This window comes from Erpetoichthys calabaricus, chromosome 10, assembly GCF_900747795.2.
Source record: "Erpetoichthys calabaricus chromosome 10, fErpCal1.3, whole genome shotgun sequence".
NCBI classification, from domain to species: domain Eukaryota; kingdom Metazoa; phylum Chordata; class Cladistia; order Polypteriformes; family Polypteridae; genus Erpetoichthys; species Erpetoichthys calabaricus.
In genome coordinates, this window is record NC_041403.2 from 141,060,755 (window position 1) to 141,083,671 (window position 22,917).

Below are 22,917 nucleotides of genomic sequence, written 5' to 3' on the forward strand. Positions count from 1 at the left end.
GGAAATTCCGCTTGGATCCGATGAACTCACTTCCGGTTCTGGCATCAAATGGGTAACTGGGTAAGGTACCTTGAACCACATCGGCCAGCTCAGAAACAAAATACTTACAAATGAAATGATTAAACAAAACATAATCAAAGAAAACATGATTTTACATAAAGGCAAATGTAAAAAAATAACAAAGATATCAAACACATAAGGAATAAACCAGAATACATGGCACCCCAATCACAGTGCAATATTTAGGGCTGTGTGAGGATCTTCTTAGCTGTTCCCTGCCACCGGGATCACGGTTGGCCTTAGACTGCACTCTACATTTACGCTCTTCTCAGACACACATCCATAGTGCACCTTCCAGGAGGTGTGAATATCCTTTACCCTTATAAATGGAAACGACTGTGGCCAGACAGTGCCAGGCAGGCACCTGGACCATTATTTTATTTATAGACAATGTTATTCCTGGCAGCATCATCCCCAAGTGTTTTACACACCTGGCACCACGCAAGAGTGCAGTCCTGCACATGAAACATCTTAATCAAACTCTGCGGTGCAATCTGAGCCATTGGACTTATTGTCAGTGGAGCCCATGCTGACCTCACAGAAGTGCAGGTGTTGATATGTGGTGTGTGCCAGCTGTTTGCTTTCGAGCTGCTAGAAATGCCTCCGGGAGCAGGGCAGCATCAGAAGCTCTGAGCCGTGATCTCACAGCAGCGAAAGGCTGCTATAATTAAACCTGTCAAGATCAGGAGTTTCCTAACTGCGAACTCTTTGGCAAGTGCTGGTCCTAATTTTTGCTAGTGCTGCTCTGAGGGTTGAGATCTCACTTCGCCCAATTGCTTGTCTCCCAGTTGTTTCCCTACCCCTAGTGCATTGTGGCTTCATCACATAATTAATTGCTGAAGCTGCTTACAGAATTGAGGATCCATTGGGGCGTAAGTGCTGGTTTGTGAAGATGAACGCAGTGCAAACTCAAGCCTGATCCCGAGCAGCAGACTTCCTTTCTTCAACTTCTTCAACATCTTTGCCCTCCATGCCCTCATTGGCTTTCTTCCCCAGGTCAGCCTGAACTTCTTTCCATACATTCCCAGGAGACCGTCAGCTCCAAAGCAACAAGTAGAAGCCTCAGGCCTTGCTACTGAGCCTCTTTGCCCAGAAAGCTGTGTGCTAATGACACTAACAACGCCCATGATAGCCTGGGCTGGCTAATGTGTTGAACCCATTAAAGCTTTTAGCAAGACTCATCCATTTCCGGCTCTCTGCCTGGAATCAAAGCCCACAGAGATACTGTCTCATTTGCGGCTTCCCTGGCTTTGCACAGCAGAAAGCAAACTGGTGAAGAAAGATGCAGTGCCTGGCGCCCCGAGACAAAGAGAAGAGCTCGGTTATGGGAGCTAAAGTCTCGAGGGAGGAACTCACATCATGCTGACAGCCATAAGACAAGTGAAATTCTAGTTTGCCAGGTTGCAGCCCTGCCAGGGGTGACCCCGTCTGTTGTGGGCATTGGTGCCAGGCAGCTCAGGCCTCTTTCACCAGGTGGTAGGTGTTTTTTTTTTTTATTTTGAAGCATAAATGGAAAATAATGTAATGAAAGAAAACAAGGCTGTTTTTACGTGGCTCGATCATCCCAGTAGCATTGTTGCAGGGGTTTCCTTGGGGAGTGCTTGTGAAGATCCCCGCCCTCTTCTCTCTAATCAGTAGAGCGACGGAAAGGTTGACATCACACGGCCAAACGCTCCTGCAAAGATTTGCAGCCGTGAAACATGCCGCTCGGTCAAGACGTTCAAAGTCCAAGCAGCCAGAAGGCTTGAAGTGCAGACCAGGGAGAGAAAAAAAAGAAGGGGCTAAAAGCATAAGAAGTCAGGGGGACAAGAGAGGCAGCTGGAAGATCCAACAAGTGGACCAAGAGGACAAGTTCACAGCCTCCCACTTTTCTGAAAGTAGACTGCAGGACCAGAGGCAAAGTCGAGCTGCTGAGGACACCAGAGCCAGAGAAGCTGAGGGGTGTCACTCCTCTTGAGGTAATCACTTGGCCTTCATCTTCATCTCTGTCTGTAGGTCACTCCGGAGAACTGAGCAGTGGTTTGACAGGGTTACATGAGCGGGTCACTTGCTATACAAGGCACCTTTGTAATTTTACTTGCACACATGTATGTTCAGTTATGTTTGTTATGTATGTTACACGCATGTGATGTCTCTTTCATACACACACACACTCAAAAACCTATCCAAAATCACCTGGACCTGTGTGATCATGTACCTGTGATCACATAGACCTGTTCACGCTTTTGATCACTCACATACAATTTAATTGAGTTAAATATTTGTGATCATACAGATGAAAAGTGATAACACGCACAGAGAGCTGTAAAAAGGCAACAGTAGTCATATGTACATACTGGAGAAGACTGACACACAAAATGGCACTGGTGATCACATGCACACATATGGGAGCATGTAAACAGATGTAACCACACGCAAAGATGAACATGGACGCTAGTGATCACATTCAAGTAAAAGGACACTGGTGATCAAAAACCAAGGAAGAAGGACATTACTTATCACGCACATGTAAAAGGATACCTGCAAGTATCTGCATATACGAAATCCTTTGCACACTTGTGATCATTCATACCAATGGACTTCAAATAATGCAAAGAGTACGCGACACGTCTTTCCCCCTTATTCTTGGCTCATCAGGCGTACACACTCACTGCACTCGCTTACGGTAATCGAACCTCGGACGTCAGCGCTAGAGGGGCTTCGCAGCGGTGAAGTATTGCTTTTAAATTTTAATTAAGAAGAAAAGAAAACCTTTATAAATTAAGTCTTAAAAAGAGGTGTAAAGATATTGACAATAAGCTACGCAAACCCACCAAGACATGCAATCGTTTAAATCAAGGCACGAGTCGAAAAACACCATCCCATAATATTAGTTAACGATTAACACATTTCTATATGTATTGTAAGCATACAATACAACTGATAATATGTTGCGCTTATTTATCTGGTGTACTGACATTTTTGCGCGTTTAATGGCTGAAATCTAACGTGGTTTGTGCCCTTCAGAATGAAAAGAGTTTGCATTTACCTTTTTAATAAAAGGCGAGCTTTTAAGCCTGAGAAATCACCCCGTAAATGCACACGTTTAATTGCACATGTTAATATGTATGCTTACACAGTATTAAAAGACAGTCAACAATTAACGTCATTTACCTTCGTTCCCGCGTTTGACTTGTGCTGTAAATCTCTTCCTCGTTTTCAGTTCACGTGATTACGTAGGAGGCGTAATACGTGATGACGCAATACGTGACTCCGCCTCCTCCATTAGAGTATATGGACAAAAAACAGGTTCCAGTTATGACCATTACGCGTAGAATTTCGAAATGAACCTGCCTAACTTTTGTAAGTAAGCTGTAAGGAATGAGCCTGCCAAATTTCAGCCTTCTACCTACACGGGAAGTTGGAGAATTAGTGATGAGTGAGTCAGTCAAACAGGTTCCAGTTATGACCATTACGCGTAGAATTTCGAAATGAAACCTGCCTAACTTTTGTAAGTAAGCCGTAAGGAATGAGCCTGCCAAATTTCAGCCTTCTACCTACACGGGAAGTTGGAGAATTAGTGATGAGTCAGTCAGTCAGTCAGTCAGTCAGTGAGGGCTTTGCCTTTTATTAGTATAGATATATATATATATATATATATAGCACAGTATAAATATAGTAATAAGAAGACAGAGATATCATAAAGCATTGGGGCATCAGTTGGTGATGCCTGTATAGCTGAAAATTAAAAAATAACAAAGCAGTTTAACATACATAGTAATAACATCTTTCAAGTACCATGTGTGTGGGTGTGTGTGTGTGTGTGTGTGTGTGGAGCAGTCTGCTCTGTTCACGCTCAACCACAGCCACGAGAGTTGGTGTGAATTCTATGGAAGATGTAGAAGCTTATACAAGTGTGACTTGCATTTGGTGAGACGGCGCATGCCTGCACTTTTATATCTTTTTAGCACTTGCATGCACCTCACTTCTCATTCGTCCCAAGCAGATAGTCTCAGCTGTGCAGTACATGCATGTTGTACGTTCACACAATGAGCTACGATAACACAGAACTCTAGTCTGTCCTGCTCAATTTGTGCCACAGCTGCACTCGACTACATGTACTTCTAGGACAAGATACGACCTGCCACGGCCCACTTAGCTGACGCCTCTGCAAGCTCACCAATATAGTAAAACTGCTAGGGAGTGTTTGGATTGTTATTTGTCCTGAAGACCACACACAGCTAGTGTATATATATATATATATATATATATATATATATGGTTGAAAATAGTTTACTGTCAAATAATGCAAAGAGTACGCGACACGTGTTTCACCCTAATTCTGGGCTCATCAGGCATACACACTCTACTGCACTCCCTCTCGGGAATTGAACCTCGGACGTCAGCGCTAGAGGCGAAGCCCCTAACGTTGTGCCACGGCGTGTGGTTCGTTTATTTGACAGCATGTAGATCGGGGTAATTACATTCACGGCATTCATAGTCTGAATCACAATCTGATTGTATGGGTGGTTACCTACCAGGTAACGCTTCTGGTTGGTCAGCAAGTCGGCTAACATCCGCCACAATGCCCTCAGGCAACAACGTTAGGGGCTTCGCCTCTAGCGCTGACGTCCGAGGTTCGATTCCCGAGAGGGAGTGCAGTAGAGTGTGTACACCTGATGAGCCCAGAATTAGGGCGAAACACGTGTCACGTACTCTGCATTATTTGACAGTAAACTATTTTCAACCATTCTATGATCTGCTTCTCACAACTGAGGGCATTGTGGCGGATGTTAGCCGACTTGCTGACCAACTACAAGCGTTACCTGGTAGGTAACCACCCATACAATCAGATTGTGATTCAGACTACGAATGCCGTGAATATATATATATATGTATATATATATATATATATATATATAGATATATATATATATATATACATATATACTTATACTACACCCATACTATACACCCCCTGTTCGCTTCGCTCGCCAACCACCCCGGCCTACACTACACGCCAGTCACTTGTGTCTCTGCCACTTGCATTGTGAATAGGGGTGGCTGAACACACCCCAAGGAGACATGGCCGCTCCTCCAAACGGTGATGCAATGGGAAACAAATATAGTTTTTTTTTTACCTCCTCTTTGCTCACTCAGCTGCTGATTGCTGCTGATGCCGTGCCGCGTAATCTGCATCTCACGCGATGCTTTGAACATTTAGAAGCCTGTACAGCAGCTGTCCTACTCTTTGTCTTTTATTTCCGGCCCTGGGCGTGGTTAAAACTCTTGGCACAAAGTCTTGTCTTGCGGGACGTGAGTTCTTGAAATTTTTTAGTTTATAATTTAAAAACGGAATAAGAATCTGAAAATCTAACAACATCACATTAAAGTTCGATAAATTCTGAAAAGAATGATACCAAATATATATGTAGGTTTTAAAATAAGTATGATTTAAAGTGTGACAAAAAAGTGACATAAAAACGTCACATAAAATTGTTGCACAAATTCATTGCACTTTTAGGCTTACAATTTTATATCTAGAGAAAGTATTCACAGCGCATCACTTTTTCCACATTTTGTTATGTTACAGCCTTATTCCAAAATGGATTAAATTCATTTTTTTCCTCAGAATTCAACACACAACACCCCATAATGACAACGTGAAAAAAGTTTACTTGAGATTTTTGCAAATTTATTAAAAATAAAAAAACTGAGAAATCCCATGTACATAAGTATTCACAGCCTTTGCTAAATACTTTGTCGATGCACCTTTGGCAGCAATTACAGCCTCAAGTCTTGCTGAATATGATGCCACAAGCTTGGCGCACCTATCCTTGGCCAGTTTCGCCCATTCCTCTTTGCAGCACCTCTCAAGCTCCATCAGGTTAGATGGGAAGTGTCGGTGCACAGCCATTTTAAGATCTCTCCAGAGATGTTCAATCAGATTCAAGTCTGGTCTCTGGCTGGGCCACTCAAGGACATTCACAGAGTTGTCCTGAAGCCACTCCTTTGATATCTTGGCTGTGTGCTTAGGGTCGTTGTCCTGCTGAAAGATGAACAGTTGCCCCAGTCTGAGGTGAAGAGCGCTCTGGAGCAGGTTTTCATCCAGGATGTCTCTGTACATTGCTGCAGTCATCTTTCCCTTTAACCTGACTAGTCTCCCAGTCCCTGCCACTGGAAAACATCCCCACAGCATAATACTGCCACCACCATGCTTCACTGTAGGGATGGTATTGGCCTGGTGATGAGCTGTGCCTGGTTTCCTCCAAACGTGACGCCTGGCATTCACACCAAAGAGTTCAATCTTTGTCTCATCAGACCAGAGAATTTTCTTTCTCATGGTCTGAGAGTCCTTCAGGTGCCTTTTGGCAAACTCCAGGCGGGAGTAAAACCAACGTCTGGCCACTCTACCATACAGGCCTGATTGGTGGATTGCTGCAGAGATGGTTGTCCTTCTGGAAGGTTCTTCTCTCTCCACAGAGGACTTCTGGAGCTCTGACAGAGTGACCATCGGGTTCTTGGTCACCTCCCTGACTAAGGCCCTTCTCCCCGGATCGCTCAGTTTAGATGGCCGGCCAGCTCTAGAAAGAGTCCTGGTGGTTTCGAACTTCTTCCACTTACGGATGATGGAGGCCACTGTGCTCATTGGGACACCTGTGTGTCGCCCTTTTGAAGCTTGCCTTTGTTTACGCGCGCCTTTATTCACCGCGCCCAATTGAGGTCGCCCTTTTGAAGCTCACATTTTTGTGCGCACCCTTATTGAAGGATACCGTGCTTCCTGGGTGAAGAAAAGAAGGATTTTTTACCTGACCCGGAAGTGTTCCTGGTCACATGGACGGAGGGTGAAACGCTTCCGGGTCAAGGACTATAAAAAGGACAGTGAAACACCAGAGCGTTGAGCTGAGCTGGGTGGAAGGGTGGCAATGCGTCTGGGAGTGGAGGATTGATTATTTTATTGGATTATTGTGTTATTATATGAGTATAGTGGAGTGTAGAGTGCTTGGTGCACATAATTATTATAAAATAAAGTCATATTGGACTTTTATCTCTGCGGTGGGTTGGCACCCTGCCCAGGATTGTTTCCTGCCTTGTGCCCTGTGTTGGCTGGGATTGGCTCCGGCAGACCCCTGTGACCCTGTGTTCGGATTCAGCGGGTTGGAAAATGGATGGATGGATGAACTTTTATCTGGTGTTTGACGTCTGATCTGAGGGTTCAAGGGGTTGACAGTGCCTCTATTTGCACAATATATATCCCCTTGCGCCCACCTAGCACCACCTTCCTTATTTACTATTTATTGCCTTTGATTCCTGTATGTCTACAAATATGCAAACTGTATCACAGAACTTCACTTATACATATATATATATATATATATATATATACAGTATATATACTGTATATACTGTATATATTATATAAAAAAATCCTGCAATGAGAGGAGACTTTTTGGTGGATTTTATCAACTCCCACGAGATGAGACTTTGGTCGTGAGATTTTTTCAAATCACGCCTTCCTCTCAACTATTTTCAACCACACACACGGTCCTCTCACCTCTCATTCATGTGAATACTTTTGACAGACACAGTTTCTGCTCTCTCAGCTCTTATAAATTTTAACGTTTTCCTCACTTTAATGCCAAAAATGTTGATTGGTTACACGGCAAATTGGTTAAATGCGTATCAATAGACTAAGCTGAAACAGTTGGTGGTGATCGTGCGGAAGATGAAAACATCAACTGACAATATCCCATAGAATACCTACAACCGTTAACACCATCTGGTCTTCCACCGGCCGAATTACTGTAGAAAGAAGGATGTATCCAAGATGGGTAATGTAGCACATCTTCACGGTTTAACATTATACACCAAAGGAGATCTTGATATGCCATTTGTATTAAAACGTTAACAGTTTGCTGTTAGAATAGCTTTTGCAAAGACAATTAACAAATCTCAGAGCCAAACATTTGAAAAAGTCACTTTATTTAATAGAGAGAAAGAAATGAAATTCAATCACGGGCAGTTATACGTTGTGTTTTCACAATGAAAGTCCAAACACAGAATCAAAATTCAACGCAATAGTGCCAAAAATGTAATTAAAAAAATTGTTTTTACTGAAATTTTACAGTAAAAGTGTAAGTTTAAAAAGTATTTGCATGTTAATTTCAAAGCCAAACCGAACACAATTGTATTATGCAACAAATACCTCTAATGCAGCATGTGTAACAGATAGAGGGCGCTATCACTCCTTTGAACCCTTGTTCGAGATGCCAGACACCAGATAAAAGTCCAATATGACTTTATTTTATAATAATTATGTGCAGCAAGCACCCTCCACTCCACTATACTCATAAATAACACAATAATAAATAAACAATAACCAATCCTCCACTCCCAGATGCATTGCCACCCTTCCACCCAGCTCAGCTCACTCGTCTGGGATTTCCCATGGTCCTTTTATAGTCCGTGACCCGGAAGTGTTTCGCCCTCAGTCCATGTGACTTCTTAGTACTTCTGGGTCAGATCCAAAAGTTCTCTTTTTCATCCCGGAAGCACGTCATTCCCCTTGTCGCTGTGACTAAGACGTACTTCCAGGTTATAGGGCACGTAATAGTCTCTAGGCCTTCCTGCAGCGAACCCTGGAGGCCCCCATGGTATCCAGCAGGGCTGTGATGAAAAACTCCATTGTCCATGATGCCCTGCTGGAACTCGGGGCATCCCTATGTTGCAGGCAGGGCTCTATCCGGCAGCTTGGAGGTGTTGGCCAGAATATATGGCCGGCAATCCCTCACACATGAAACATAATTTACTTTCAAATTATTGCGTTTTACTCTTTTTTAATATGATTAATTACTTGCTGTAATGTAAAATAGTTAGTTCTGTTATACATATGTAACAATTCCCATGAAAATAAAAATCTGTTTAAATTGTACAACCGCATCCCCATGCATGAGCTAAACAACCGCAAAGAGGTTAGTGCATAGCACAGGCTCGGGGGGGTTGGCAAGTGAAGCGAGCAGGGGGCCCCCTAGTATATACAGTATATATACTATATATACAGTATATATATATATATATATATATATATATATATATATATATATATATATACTATATATATATATATATATATAATACTGTATATATATCATTGTACATGATATCACAGAGTGGGGGCATAGTCCCCCTGAAGTCATGTGATGCAATACACTGACATTCAATCATAGTGTAGGGAGACCTATGTGTTGGCACCCCCAAAGTCATGTTGCTCCCAAGCTGGTCTTGCCTCATCATTGGTCTACCAAATTCTGCAGTATGTCACATTTCCTGAATCTCTCCCAATTGCTTTAATCTCCAGGGCTCCACACTCACTGGAATGGACTTTTAAGATGCTGAGTCGCTGGCGACGCTCTGTGGGCGAGCTCTTGGCTGCCCAGGAGGCAGTAAAAGAGTGCAGGAAAGGCTGGTCATCTCTAACCCAAGTGACGGCCTGTTTCCAACAGTTGGCACTTTGTCTTGGAGGAAGTTCTGACTGTGGACCCTTAAGGGAGGAACTTGAAGAAGCTCGTCGAAAGACTCATCAGCTTAGCAGTGGTGAGTAACAGCTAAAAGAAGCCACACATTTCAGTTCAAAACATGAATTCTGTTAGTTAACCAAATCCTCCAAGTGGGATTCTGAACTGTTTGTCTTCTCCTACCATCATCAAGCCAGTCTTTTGTAGGGTCAGCCTAAGACTGTCTCCTCACATAAGCAGTTCATCCACCGGTTTAGCCCTTCACTCCCAGCATGACTCTGAGCAGGTCCCCTCACCTCTCATTTAATCCACTGGCACCCCCATGTGACTCTGACAAGGTGTCCTCACTTCCCAGTCACTGATCCGTGTGACCTCATGAGGTATTCACAGCTGCTGACCCGGCCTTTGAATCCCATTGTGACTCTGAAGAGATCTCCTTCCTTGCCATTTCCCCCACAAATGTTCATTGTGACTCTAAGCAGTTCTCGTCTCAATAATTCAGTCAATGACTAACAGCATGAATGTGCCTTGGTCATTTAGTCAAGTGACTCCCAGTATAACTCTGAGCAAATCTGGATCGAGCTGATTTGAAGGCATCTTCCCTTCCCAAGTCACCCGCTATTTGCTGGTGTCTCCCGCATCTGCTCACCTTTCAATGTGCTCCTGCTGCATTTCTGAGTTGGGTTGTTTCACCTCCAGGTTGGTGTGGGTCTCCTGTTGTGTTTCTTTTGAGCTTTTCTCACCTCTCCAGTTTAATGACAGACCGTCAGTGTGACTCTAATCATGCCTCCTCTTCTTCTCGGTCAGTAACTAACTCTGTGTGTAACAATGAGCAGGCCTCCTCACCTCCCATTTCAGGTGTTGACCCCCCACTGTGTCTCATCCCCTTCCTGCTCAGTCATTGACTCCCACCCGTGACCAGGTCTCTTTACTTCCGATATAGTCCACTCACATCCCCACACCCTATGACTCTACCAAGGTCTCCTCACATCTTAGAACATGCACTGCCACTCAGTGTGACTCATATCAGATCTCCTCTCTTCTTGTTCAGTTGCTGAGCCTCGCTTTTGACTGATTAGGGTCTCTTCTTTTCCCATTTAATCTACTGAGTCTGACCACAGGTGAATTCAATGGGTTTAGAAATGGATGGATGGTGGACTCATCCCCTCCCAGATCAGCTACAGTTTCCTCAGAAGGTCCCTCCTTCTTGTTCAGCCACTTACCAGTTCATCTCATCTTCCAGTTCACACATACTAATCCTTCATGTGACAAAGTGCAGCTCAGCCACTGACTCCTTGCGTGAAAAGCCATCTGCCCATTTTATTCAGTCAACGTGAATGCTCAGCAAGACTACTAACTTGCATTCCATGTGAACACATTAAAGGATTACTGTATAATAAAGGAGATATGAGGCAAAGTGATAAGTCTGTACTGAGGCCAGGAGACTAAATGACAAGTTGTGTCTCTTCACAGGCCTACAGATCCGCCTCACAAATCTACTTACCAATGGGAAGCTTAACACACGGGATCGAGAGGACATGGAAAGACTTTGGGTCCTCTTTCTATCCAGCATGGAACTGTTTCAACAAGATCTCAATAAAGCATTCCACCTGCTCATCATTTTCCCTTTAAATTCTTCCAAGGACACTCAGGCATTGGTGAGTACTGGACTGGGAGCATATCGAACTGATGGGGGCAATAGAACTGCCACCATCCAGTTGCCCTGGGGCACAACTGAGGGTGAGGAGCTGCCAGATATCTGCATACACATTGTAAAGCTGGATTCTATGATTCAGCAGATGATGCAGACAGTTAATATCCCAATCTGGGCAGTTGAAGCTACGCAGGAGGTGAGTGACCAGGCAATAGAGGCAGACGGGACCACGTCAGAAGAGATTTTAGCCATAGAAGAGGAGAGCAGTCGTTGCCGTCGGTGGTACTGCTGTGACAGGCGCTGTCGGCTTGGGCAGCTTTCCTGTATGACGTCCTAATATTACACAAGCAAACAGCAAGAGTATAGCACAATTTAGTTCATAATCAAGAGATGCTGGAATGCAAAGATGGGGAGGAAAACCAAAGCAGGCACAGGGAGAATGTTCAAATTCCATAAGGCTAGTATTCTAATCTTGTCTCCTGAGAGTGATACAGTGGTTTGCTCTGGTTAGTAATTTTATTTATTGCATGTATCTACAGTTTTCTATGTAATTGTTGAAGAACTCATTGTATGCTAACACCCAAAGTAATAATTCCTTTAATGATTTCAAAAACTTCAATCATGTCACTTCAGAATTACAACCTGCCTGAAGAAGGGGTCTCAGTTGCCTCAAAAGCTTATATATTGAAATCAGTTCAGTTAGCCAATAAAAGGTGTCATCCTGCTTGACTTCTCATTACATCATGCCACCTCTTAATCACTAAACTGATAAGGTTCAGCTCTTTCAGTCTCTCCTCAAAACTCATGCGTCACAGTCCTGAAATCAGCCATGTTGCTCTTCTTAGCACATTCTCTAGTGCTGCTAAGTCTTTTTGTAACATGTAGAACAAAACTCGACACGGTACTCCAGGGTGAGGCCTCACTAGCACGTTATATAACTTAAGCATAACCTCCCTTGACTTGTACTTCACAACCTGACACCTTATTAGTCTTCATAAAGGATAAGTTTGGTATTTTTCAAGTCAAAGTTATTTCTTCTCAGACTTGGTATGTATGTATTTGTCATGAGAAATTGTGTTCTAAAGTTAACCGTTTTCAATAAATTAAAAAAAAAAACATTTTGCCCGCACTGCCATTTTACATTGGAGTTAATGGGGTACAGATAAAGGCAAAAAACAAGAGTCTGAAAACTTTTCGTATATGTCAATTTTTCAAGGAAAGGCAGTTGTTGAGTATTAATCTATATCTTGTGATTACACACACATTGTGAAATAGCTTATTCCTTTAATTTTTGAACAAAAAAAAACACCAATGTTATGAAGTGTGGCAATTTTTAAAGAAGACCAGCTGTGCGCGCTATCTCAGAGTTTGTCTTCTTGTTAGTTTTCTCTAGAAAGACCAAATCACAGTAAACTGTTTGTACCACATGTTTGGTTTTGTTTTGATTTGCTCCTGTATTCATTTGCAAACTCAAACACGCAAATAGAAAACGTATTCTTACCTTGATAAAAATAATACCAGGAAAATGCAATAAAGTGATTTTTTTCCAAATCCCCTTTGATGTCACAAACTTGAGTCGTAAACACAGAAGACATATTTTGTTTAACTGAAACTCAAAGTGGCAGTATTCAGGAACTTTTAGGCTCTTGTTTTCTGATGGTGCTTCATGCCCCATTGCGTCCATTGCAAAGCATCAGGATATTTTTATAAATTTATAGAAAACACTGGGCTTTGAAACACAATTTCATGTGGCAAATGCATACATACCATGTTTGAGAAGAAATATCCTTGACTTAAAAAATACCAAACATCCTTTAATGGAACATTACTGTATGTTCTATAGATGTAGATAGTGACAAGTCTGATAGGACTTCCAGGTTCCTACTCATAAAGTGGACTTTGAAGATTCAAATATGCCATTGCATACTCAAATCTAATACCTCCTACATGTTATACATTACAATTACTTACAATACATCTCATATACAGTACTATGAATCTGCCCAAGCTTGCATTCATTCTAGGTCCCTCTTTAATGATCGGACTGATTGTAGATTACCTGCCCTTCCACCTATTGTAGTTTGGAATCATCTGCAAACCTAACCATCCATCCATCCATTCATTTTCCAACCCGCTGAATCCGAACACAGGGTCACGGGGGTCTGCTGGAGCCAATGCCAGCCAACACAGGGCACAAGGCAGGAACCAATCCCGGGCAGGGTGCCAACCCATCGCAGCAAACCTAACCAGCCTACTGAAAATGTTCTTGTCGAGATCATTGATGTTTATTAAAAAGAGAAGCAGGTCCAGCACTAAATCCTGAGGGGCACCACTTTTAGCATTACATAATTCAGATAAAGTTCCTCTGACCATCACCCTTTGCTTCCAGCGTTTAAACTCATTTTGCACCCACCAGTGCTCTGAATTCCCACTTACTGTATCTTAGCTGGATCACTAACATTTCATGTGGTATCTTATCAAAACTCTTCTGAGAAACCAGATAAATAACATCATGTGTACCTCTATGAGCATATGCTTTTGATGCTTCCTCATAAAATTCCAGCATATTAATGAAGCATGACCTCAGTCTCTAAATATTTCCAAATATTCCTGTTCTAGACATGTGCTGCTCGATCTTTTTTGTTAATAATTGCTTCCATCCACAAATCTATGATGCATATTACAATCACCGGCCTACCTTTACTTGGACCTGCCCAATCTTTCTTTTTATCAACAGGATGCTAGCTTCTAGTCCTTAGCAGGGTTCAATTCTTGCCCATGTCATTGTATCCGAATGGTGTCTTCAGGTTTTCTTCTATCCCTCGTAAGATTTAAAGGCAACCCTCAATTATCCTGTTTTTACTGAGAGTGGTCAATTCGGATCCCTAGTTTGGTTTGTCCTTCTTCTCCCAGAATTACCTCTAGGCCCCCGTGACCATATGTACAGTATAAATAGAAAATGGCAAAATGTCTGGCATCCATGCCCCTGGCGTCATGTCATCTGGCATCCACAAGAAGGCAGCAATGTTCGATGAACAAAGGCAACAAGACGCGCAAAGAAAGAGGGATGCAAGGGCAAGCATATCCAGTGAACAGAGGTTCGTAAACGCACGAACTTATCACTTTACCATTGCATTTGTTTAAATAAACAAGTGTTTTGCTATGTTAGAAATAGCAGAATAAATGTCCAAAATGTGACACAACCTAAAGATGAAATGTAACCGCTGTTTTTTTGCATGTTATATATCTATATGAGGGACATTCAAAAAGTTTCCACACTTATTTTTTAACTCTATTTATTAAAAATTTCAAAAACAAACTACATCAATTTTCTACATAGTCTCCTTTGTTTGCGATGTAATTTTCCCAGCGTCATACCAACTTTTTAATGCCCAATTACTATTCCTTCCGTCTTCACCATTTCCAACGAAAATATAAAAGTGCGGAAACTTTTGAATGTCCCTCATATGTGTGTATATATATATAAATCCAACATCTGTCTGTCTGTCTGTCCACTTTTTACGAGAGACTAGTTAATCTATTTAGATTTTTTTTTCTATAATTTGCTTAAACATTCCAGTTGATTTTTCACTCTCTGAACATTATAGTTCGCTTGAGGTACTGATTTATTTACTGGAATCCAAGAGAGAGACGCTCTGGGCTGAGGGTAGGGGTGCGAGGTCCTCCTCACTCCAGTGATATTTTCATAACGAAAACGAGAACTAGAACTAAAAATATTGCTTTTCGTTTTACAAGAATGAGACCTGAAATTAAGGCAAACAGAGAAACTAAAACTAAATAAAAATAAAAATTAGTGATATGTGAACGAACTAAAACGAGAACGAAAATTGAGTAAAAATGAAAAAAAAAAAGCAATAGCATTTTCGTTCAGTCTGGTTCAGTCGTGCAGAGCAGTTGTTTGAGCCTTCGGTTACATTGCGCTGTTCACTATGCGGTGCTTGTAACTTGGGCCGACTATAGTCACATGGCGCAACTTCCGTAGAGGACCGCTGTTTGTTTGTTGAGCTCGTCGGGTTGAAGCAGTAAGCACGTGTGGTTGGTGATGGCGAGTTTTGCACAGATATTTGCGGGTAGAAATCGAGGAAGTAACATGTGAAAATACTTTAATTACAGCGCAGACGGTTATAAAAGCAACTATAGCGTGCGAGAAGAAGAAATGAGTCTTAGAGTTGCAGTGCAGGACCAGCTGGATCAGTACTTAGTGGAAGTCCAGCACTTCTCTGACACCATGACTGCACATCAGGGCAACAGAGTGAAGCTGCAGACCGCAAAACCTCTGACATTAAACAAACAAATAATGGTAACATAAAATACATTTGTCCACTGGTCTGTGCTATAAATTTGTTTTCTGTTTGATTCCAATAACTTTGATCATTTTTATAGTCAAAATCGCTGAATTGACGCATTTCCTGTTTAAATACTTTGGAGAAACATGAGGTGCGGCACCTTCGAGTCTCACCTCAACTCGGACTGCGCTCTCCCTCACACTCTGGGTTGATGCATGCAATTGGCGCCTGCCTCTTGCTGTCTCTCTGTATGTCACCAATATAATATTTGCAGACACGTTTATTATACACCCTGACATTCCACAGTCTGGCTAATATCTTTAATGAATGTGTGTGACATATCTAGTCTTGCTTGATCGGCCATAACACCGCTGTGAAAAGGCACAAGGTGAGGCAGACGGTACCGTGCCGCATTGTAAGGGGCGCATGTGAGCCCAACAGGTTCTTGCTGCTGCTGTTCTTCTACGCAGAGGCTCTGGGCGCCAATAAGTTAACGATATCAGAAAGTCATGGCACTCAGCGGTCCGTTTATTTTTATTTTTTATTCCGACTGACTGCCAAAATGGAAGATTAAGACTTTTAACACTAAAGGAAAACGAGAAGGACTTTTATAAGAAAGTGATGGAGATTTTCATGGAGAAGGACAGGCTCATGGAATCCATTTACAAATAAAGGTAAGACCATAAACGGTTTTCAGTTTTATAAAAAGTGGGATCAGACTAAGAAAAAAAATCCAATAATTAAAAACTAAATTTTGACTTTAAAATATTTTTTCGTTTTTCTTGTTATCCTTTTGTTGAACAGTCTGTGTTAACATTCATTAAAGCATCAGAACTAAAAGCTTTTAAAAACAACTAAATATTTCAATTAAGGTCAAAATTGAAATCTGTGTTTTTTGTTCACCACTCTGTACTTTCATTTGTATTGAATGAGTATTAATTGAGGAATTGCAATGGCAAATTTAGAACACATGGAAGGTTGCAGGACAAATGCACTCTTCTCCACTCTATCCCGCTGCTATAAATGTAACGTTCTTTCTTAGCCAAATATGTACCTTACCTATCTGTGTGTAAAGAATGCCGATGAGATATGAAACATAAACACTAGTCAATGTGCATGCTTCAAGCTGAATAGTGAATAAGCTGCTCTTTTGGGTTCCTATATTTGTAAATCTGACTCTGAAGGAGTCAGTGCCTCACCAGCTTCAGTACTGGCAGCAGGAATCGCCAAAATACAGTCTGCTACCGCCAGGACCTCATCTGTGCTCATGCATTACGGGCGTTAGTCGAGCGAATATTTTCACTGTGTGACATTAAGAAATCTGTCAAAATGCCTGCTTGTTTAAAGCTTAACAGTAACTTGCTTGCACAGACTCGTTTCTTGAGTTGAAACATTTTATATCGTTGACTACACTCATTAGGCCACTTAATCTGTTTGCTCATTGATAGTCATGCTGTGTTTATCGGCATTATGAACTGTGAGTGTATTTTGTTGACTGAAAAATAACTTGCATTGAAATATGTGTAGGCCATCATTTGTGATCTTGCAACAGAAAAAAAATCTAAAATTGTACTAATATTATGTAAAAAGACCAGAACTAAATAAAATAACAACTAAAATTTTAAACACAGAACTAAATAAAAATAACAAATTTTTGACTCCACTGAAAACTAGAATGAAATAAAAATAAAAATTAATTTTATAAAATAAAATAAAACCTATACTTAATATCAGAACTGAAATATCACTGCCTCACTCGTGTGCCAGCCTCCATTCGAGTTGCTCTACCTCTCGCCACATGTTTTAGTGTACCTTGCCACCGCTTAGCTAGCAACACCTGTTTGTTCAACAGACATTGTCATCTCTAGATTGTTAAGGAGTAACGTTTGACGTTTTTTAAAGAGAGATCAGAGCTCCATGTGTTTTAGAGGGTAGCTGCTGATTGCCACATATATCACGGCCTCGTGTTTTTCTCCCCATGCAGGGGATGCTCTTCTGTCAGAGCTGAACACGATCAGTTACAGTGTCAAAGTTTGACGTTAGGGCGTACCTACCTTCCGCTTGGCCAGAAAAACATTTTTTACATTTTTTGTTGCCTTCTTAAATGGACATTATAGCTCTTACATCTCACTTTCTTTGTGCTTCTTATTGGCTTTGGTCATCAGACATTCTAGCCCTTACAGCCATCTTTTCTTTATATTTCCTGTTTCCTTTGGTTATCAAATATAGCCACCCCTCTTTTAGACACTGGACAACATCACAAATGAGCATGGATGACTGACATTTTATCACTTTATAAACTGTAAGAAGCCAAGGGTCACTGTTGCCTCTTTAAACCCAATAGACAGACGCACAGGACACAGGTTAAAAGCACAAAGAAGTATTTCTAATTCTTCTCTTCTCCAATAGTGCTCCCCAAGCACCACAGCCACAGTCAACAGGAAAGTAAATAAGTAATACACAATAATATTAACAATTCTCTCCTCCACACCTCCCAGCAAGCTTTGCCCACCTCCACCCCACTCTGGTTCGCTTGCTGGGTTCACAGTAGTCCTGTATATAGTCCTTGACCAGATGGACAACTTGCTTTTTCTTGACCCCGGAAGTACTTCGGGGCTTCCGTCCCCCAGACTTTGGAGTACTTCTGGGCTATGCAGACTGTAAAAACTCCCAGTTCTCCCTGCAGTGTCTCCTGGCAGCACCCATAGTACCCAGCAGGGCTGTGAAGCTGAACTCCAGATCCTGTGGTGCCTTGCAGGAATCCGGGGCACCGCTATGCTGCAGGGAAGTCACCATCTAGCGTCCCAAAGTAGCTCCCTTCCCCCATCTTTCCATTCTTTAGGCATCCTGGCCGGATTGAGCTGCTGGCCATCCATTACAAAATATAGAGATACCCTTAGCTGAAAAACAAAAAGAAAGATTTCTTGTTAGAGACAGAGTTCCTTGGAAAGTGTCCAGCACCTAAGCAGATAGCAAGCTTCATTTAAATGTCTATGTCTTCTCTCAAAGTGTCAGAAAGGTATCAACCAAACACTACACCTTTTTAACAAAACACCAACTGAATTAAACTAAAAACTGAACTGAGGCTCTTATTGACAAAAAGGTCTGATAAAAAGCGGCCATTTTCTACTTCTATCCTGCCCAGATTAAAGACACACACACTTACTGTCCGCTAGCAAAGCAGCCAACACTTTTACAGTTTCTCAAAACACAGGAAAGTTACTACACAAGCTCAAGGCCACTTCCCATGGAGATCAAGGGCTGCACTAAGCTACAGCTTTCCCAGAATACACTTCATTCCTCTTCATTTTGATCATTTTCTCAGGTCTCGGCCATTTCCCTGAAATCTCTCAGCTGAAAAGGATAAAGCATCCCCCACACACTAATATATTCAAAAGATAAGCAAAATTATTACCTGTTAAAAAATGAGGTAGTACTACAAATTTTACAGGATGGTTTATAGGGTTATTATTGTCACATGGGCAAAGTACACTCAAACTTGCATGTGTTAATCATCATGCCAAACTAGGAGGCTTTGCCCACTGCATACTTCGCTTGTCAACCCCCTGGCCAGTGCTACATGCTAGCCTCTTTGCGGTTCTGCTGCTCGCGTATGGGGATGTGGATGTACAATTTTAACAGATTTTAATATTCATGTGAAGTGTTACATTTGCATCCATGCGACGTATAGCTGACCATGATTGAATTTCGTTTCTTTCTCTCTATTAAATAAAACAACATTTTCGAATGTTTCGCTCTGAGATTTGTTAATTGTCTTTGCATAAAGCTTTTCTAACAGGAAACTGTTAACGTTTTAATACGAATGGCATATAAGATCTCCTTTGGTGTCTAATGTTATTTGAGGAAGATGTTCTACATTACCTTTCTTGGATACATCCTTCTTTCAACTGTAATTCGTGTGGTGGAAGACCAGACTGTGTTAACGGTTATAGATATTCTTCGGGATATTGTAAGTTAATGTTTTCATCTTCCGCAACATCACCACCAACTGTTTCAGCATAGTCTATTGATATGCATTTAACCATTTTGCAGTGTAACCGATCAACATTTTTGGCTTTAATTCATTTTGACTTCCTCGATTCTAGGTGCTAGGATTGCCCATGTACTCATTTCTTCAGTTAATATCCCTTCGTGATGAAATTCTTCAATAAGATTTGGACATAATATGTCTTCTTTAATTGGGAACTTAAAGTGAGGAAAACATTAAAATTTATAAGAGCTGAGATGTGTCTGACAAAAGCATTCACACGAATGAGAGGTGAGAGTAACGTGATTTTGTTTGAAAATGGTTGCTAGGAGGACGTGACTTTTAAAAATATCATTGGCAATATTCTCGTCTTGTGGGACTTGAAAAAATCTTTTCCAAAAAGTCACATCTCATCTCCTAAAAGGTCTCATTGTGCCTCTATCTATCTATCTATTATAAAAAGAAATCCTGTCCCCTGTCCTGATAGTCTACGATACGTGATCTTTCTCGGAAGATAATTTAAAGACCTGCGAGACGAAAGAGACCTGCCATGGTGCGTCTCACGGGAACATAGAACGAGAGTCTTGCAAGACACACCCTACTTACAAGCAATATCAAAAAAAACAAATCAGTAGTGTAAAGGCAGTCATGCAGCACACACAGCTCCAGGGCTCAGTGCATATAAAGTGTATAAGGTCAATACGGTAGAAATGAAATGAATAGGGTAGAAATGAAACGTCAACGATTAAACGAAGAAGAAAGGAAAGCGCTGAGAAAAGAGACTCAAATGTGTTGGACAGTAAAAAGAGCGAAAAAGAATAATCGAGGTGCGAATTCAGAAAATAAGGAAAGTAATTATCAGCCCGGAACAAGTGGAATTGAAAAAAAAATCACGTCCAATCCGGCTCTTAAATAAATGACAGTGAGTAAAATGACAAAGTAGAACTTCATAGAGACGTTTACAAACGTTGGCGCTAAACACATGCAGAGCAAGTTAGAGACTATGTAACCAGTGAAATTAGAAAGGCTCAAAAAAAACAAACAAAAAAATGGCGCTATACACATGTGGAGAAAGTTAAAGGATATGAAAGTAGGAAAATTAGAAAATATAAAAAAAGAAAGTAAAGATCGCAGTAGCGCAAACAAACAAACTGCCTCATTTAACTATGCACCAGTCTAACTTTGGTTTTGCACAATAATTACTACACTATTGCACCTTAACACTTAATTCTACTTTATTCACATAATTTTACTTATTTATTATGTTCTACTATACTGTTATCTTTCAATCTATGACTTTGTGTTAATCTAACTGATATTCTTCTAACTGTGCACAGTTTTTGATAAGCGGGTCGATCAGGATGCATTTCACTGCATGTTGTCCTGTATAACTATGCATGTAACAAATAAAGAATCTTGAGAATTTCAAAAACGGAGTTTACCGCACATGCATTTATTGGTTACTTTGTTAATGTATATATATTTATCTGTCTGCTTATTTAAAAACCTAAATTTACCCCAGGAGTCAAAAACGTTCTGTCTAGCCCTTGTACAAAAACCTAGACAAAAGCTGGGGTATGACCTTGGTAACCCCATGTACTTTTGGAACTGTGAGAGGAAAATAGCACGACTTTACAGACAGGAGTCCAATGCAGAACTCTACTTACTTTGTTACTTTGTAAAAAAAAATTATTAAATGCTGATGATGTAGATCGTTTTGTCTATGCTAAAATTCCAAACAGAGAAACTTATCCTGACCTCATTAAAAAGATTCAGCATATTGGGACTCGCAAGATTACAAATATTGTTTTTACAGAAGTTCTGAAAAAGTGAAACTAATGAAATTGCAACAATTCAAAGAAAAAACAATCTTAAAAGTGTGTATCCGGAAAACCAAATACGGGGGTTGGCGAGCAAAGCGAGCAGGGGGAGAAGCCCCCTAGTTTTTTATATAATAGGGAGACGTAGATGCCATTCCAAATAAACAGGAAAGGGGGGATTTAATTCTACTACATCAGTTAATGAACATAAGGAGCATTTTTGTCACCCTATTTTACCCATGAGTGCCAATATTTTTCATAGAAGCTGGCCAAAGGTTCAGTTTAGTTGTGTTACTAAAGGTCAACATACTGCATACTGCACAATCTGTAGATTGAAACTCTTAGAAGGAGATTTTTAAATGTATTCCTAGTGTTTGACATCTTGCCACCCCTTAATTTCAGTATCTCTGTAGCAGTGGTTGCCAAACTCAGTCCTGGGGACCTTCTGTGTTTGCAGTTTTTTGTTCCAACCAGATTCAGAATCATTGATAATAATAATTAATAATAATTGATCTAATTTAGTTAACTGTTTTTTTCCTCTTCTCTTACTCTACATTTATATAAGCACAGCAGTATGATTTTCACATTATTAAACATTTAGAAATATTTCTATTTTTTTGCTAATGCTTAACTCTTTTTTGTTGATTTCCTGTTATGTTTCCCTTCTTCTGTGTAGTCTGCTCCCTTCATTGTATCCTAATAATGACAATTAGAAACAAGCACAGTAGACACCCGGGCGAACAACACTAAATGATGGAAGGCTGAAACTACTTCAGTGTCAAACCCACTAATTAGTCAGCAATGGAAAAGCAGAATGGAAATCAGGATGAACATAAATACAAAGTAAAAAAAACATATCACTGCCTAATTTTTATTATTACCACAGAAACTGGAAAATAACAGCTCATTTAATTAGGCTAGGAGTCCAATTAAGAACAGAAGTTGGTTAGAATAAAACCCTGCAGCCCCAGGGGGTCCCCAGGGCCAAGTTTGGGAACCACTGCTCCATAGATGTAAATATTTGTAATTGCTGAAGTCTTTACAAAATCCATCTCAAGTGTATATGAGAATCTAGAAGAGTCGGCCAAACCTCACGCCCTCCCTTTGCTCATCACACCATTGAAGTGCAGGTGTCTAAGTAACAGTGTCAGTATGAAGCCCCCAGGCCTCTAAAGAGCATATTGAACAGAAGTGACATTTTAAAATGGGGACTAGGTCTTTAATTGCATATAATGACTTAGTGTCCAGCCATTAAATGAGTCCACCAAAATCAAGGGCAATGTTAAAAGAGGGGCATGGTGGCCAGCTAGACGTTGACTTTGCTCTTCCTAAGGACTGTGGGCTGTTTTCTTTTCCTTCTGTAATGACTTGTTTTATTTATTTATTTATTTGATTTTTTTGATTTTATTAAAGTCAAATAGCATTCCATATAAATAACTCAAGTTTTACAAAAAAAGGTTTGAAACAAATCAACCCCCACCCCTGAGAAAGAGAGCTAGGCCGGCAGAGTAAAACTTAAAGCTAGTAAAAATAAGTAAATAGATAAGTTAATAAAATAATAAATGGAGTTAGAGAGAGGAGAGAACCTGCTTCC

At 40.9% G+C, this 22,917-nt stretch overlaps 1 protein-coding gene across 1 annotated transcript; it reads left to right on the forward strand.

Annotated features, from left to right (window-relative positions):
* Window positions 1-1,717: 1,717 nt before the first annotated feature.
* zgc:109913 (regulator of G-protein signaling 9-binding protein) lies at window positions 1,718-11,818 on the forward strand. The gene is made up of 3 exons (XM_028810516.2): window positions 1,718-2,018; window positions 9,398-9,633; window positions 11,028-11,818. The coding sequence occupies exons 2-3, from the start codon at window positions 9,429-9,431 to the stop codon at window positions 11,543-11,545; spliced, it is 723 nt and encodes a 240-aa protein (XP_028666349.2). The 5' UTR covers window positions 1,718-2,018; window positions 9,398-9,428; the 3' UTR covers window positions 11,546-11,818.
* Window positions 11,819-22,917: the final 11,099 nt, after the last annotated feature.

Bases quoted from the DNA above. Each gene is read 5' to 3' on its own strand.
- zgc:109913 (XM_028810516.2), top strand. From the start codon at position 9,429: ATGCTGAGTCGCTGGCGACGCTCTGTGGGCGAGCTCTTGGCTGCCCAG. The intron at 9,634-11,027 runs GTGAGTAACAGC...GTCTCTTCACAG, and splicing joins GACTCATCAGCTTAGCAGTG to GCCTACAGATCCGCCTCACA.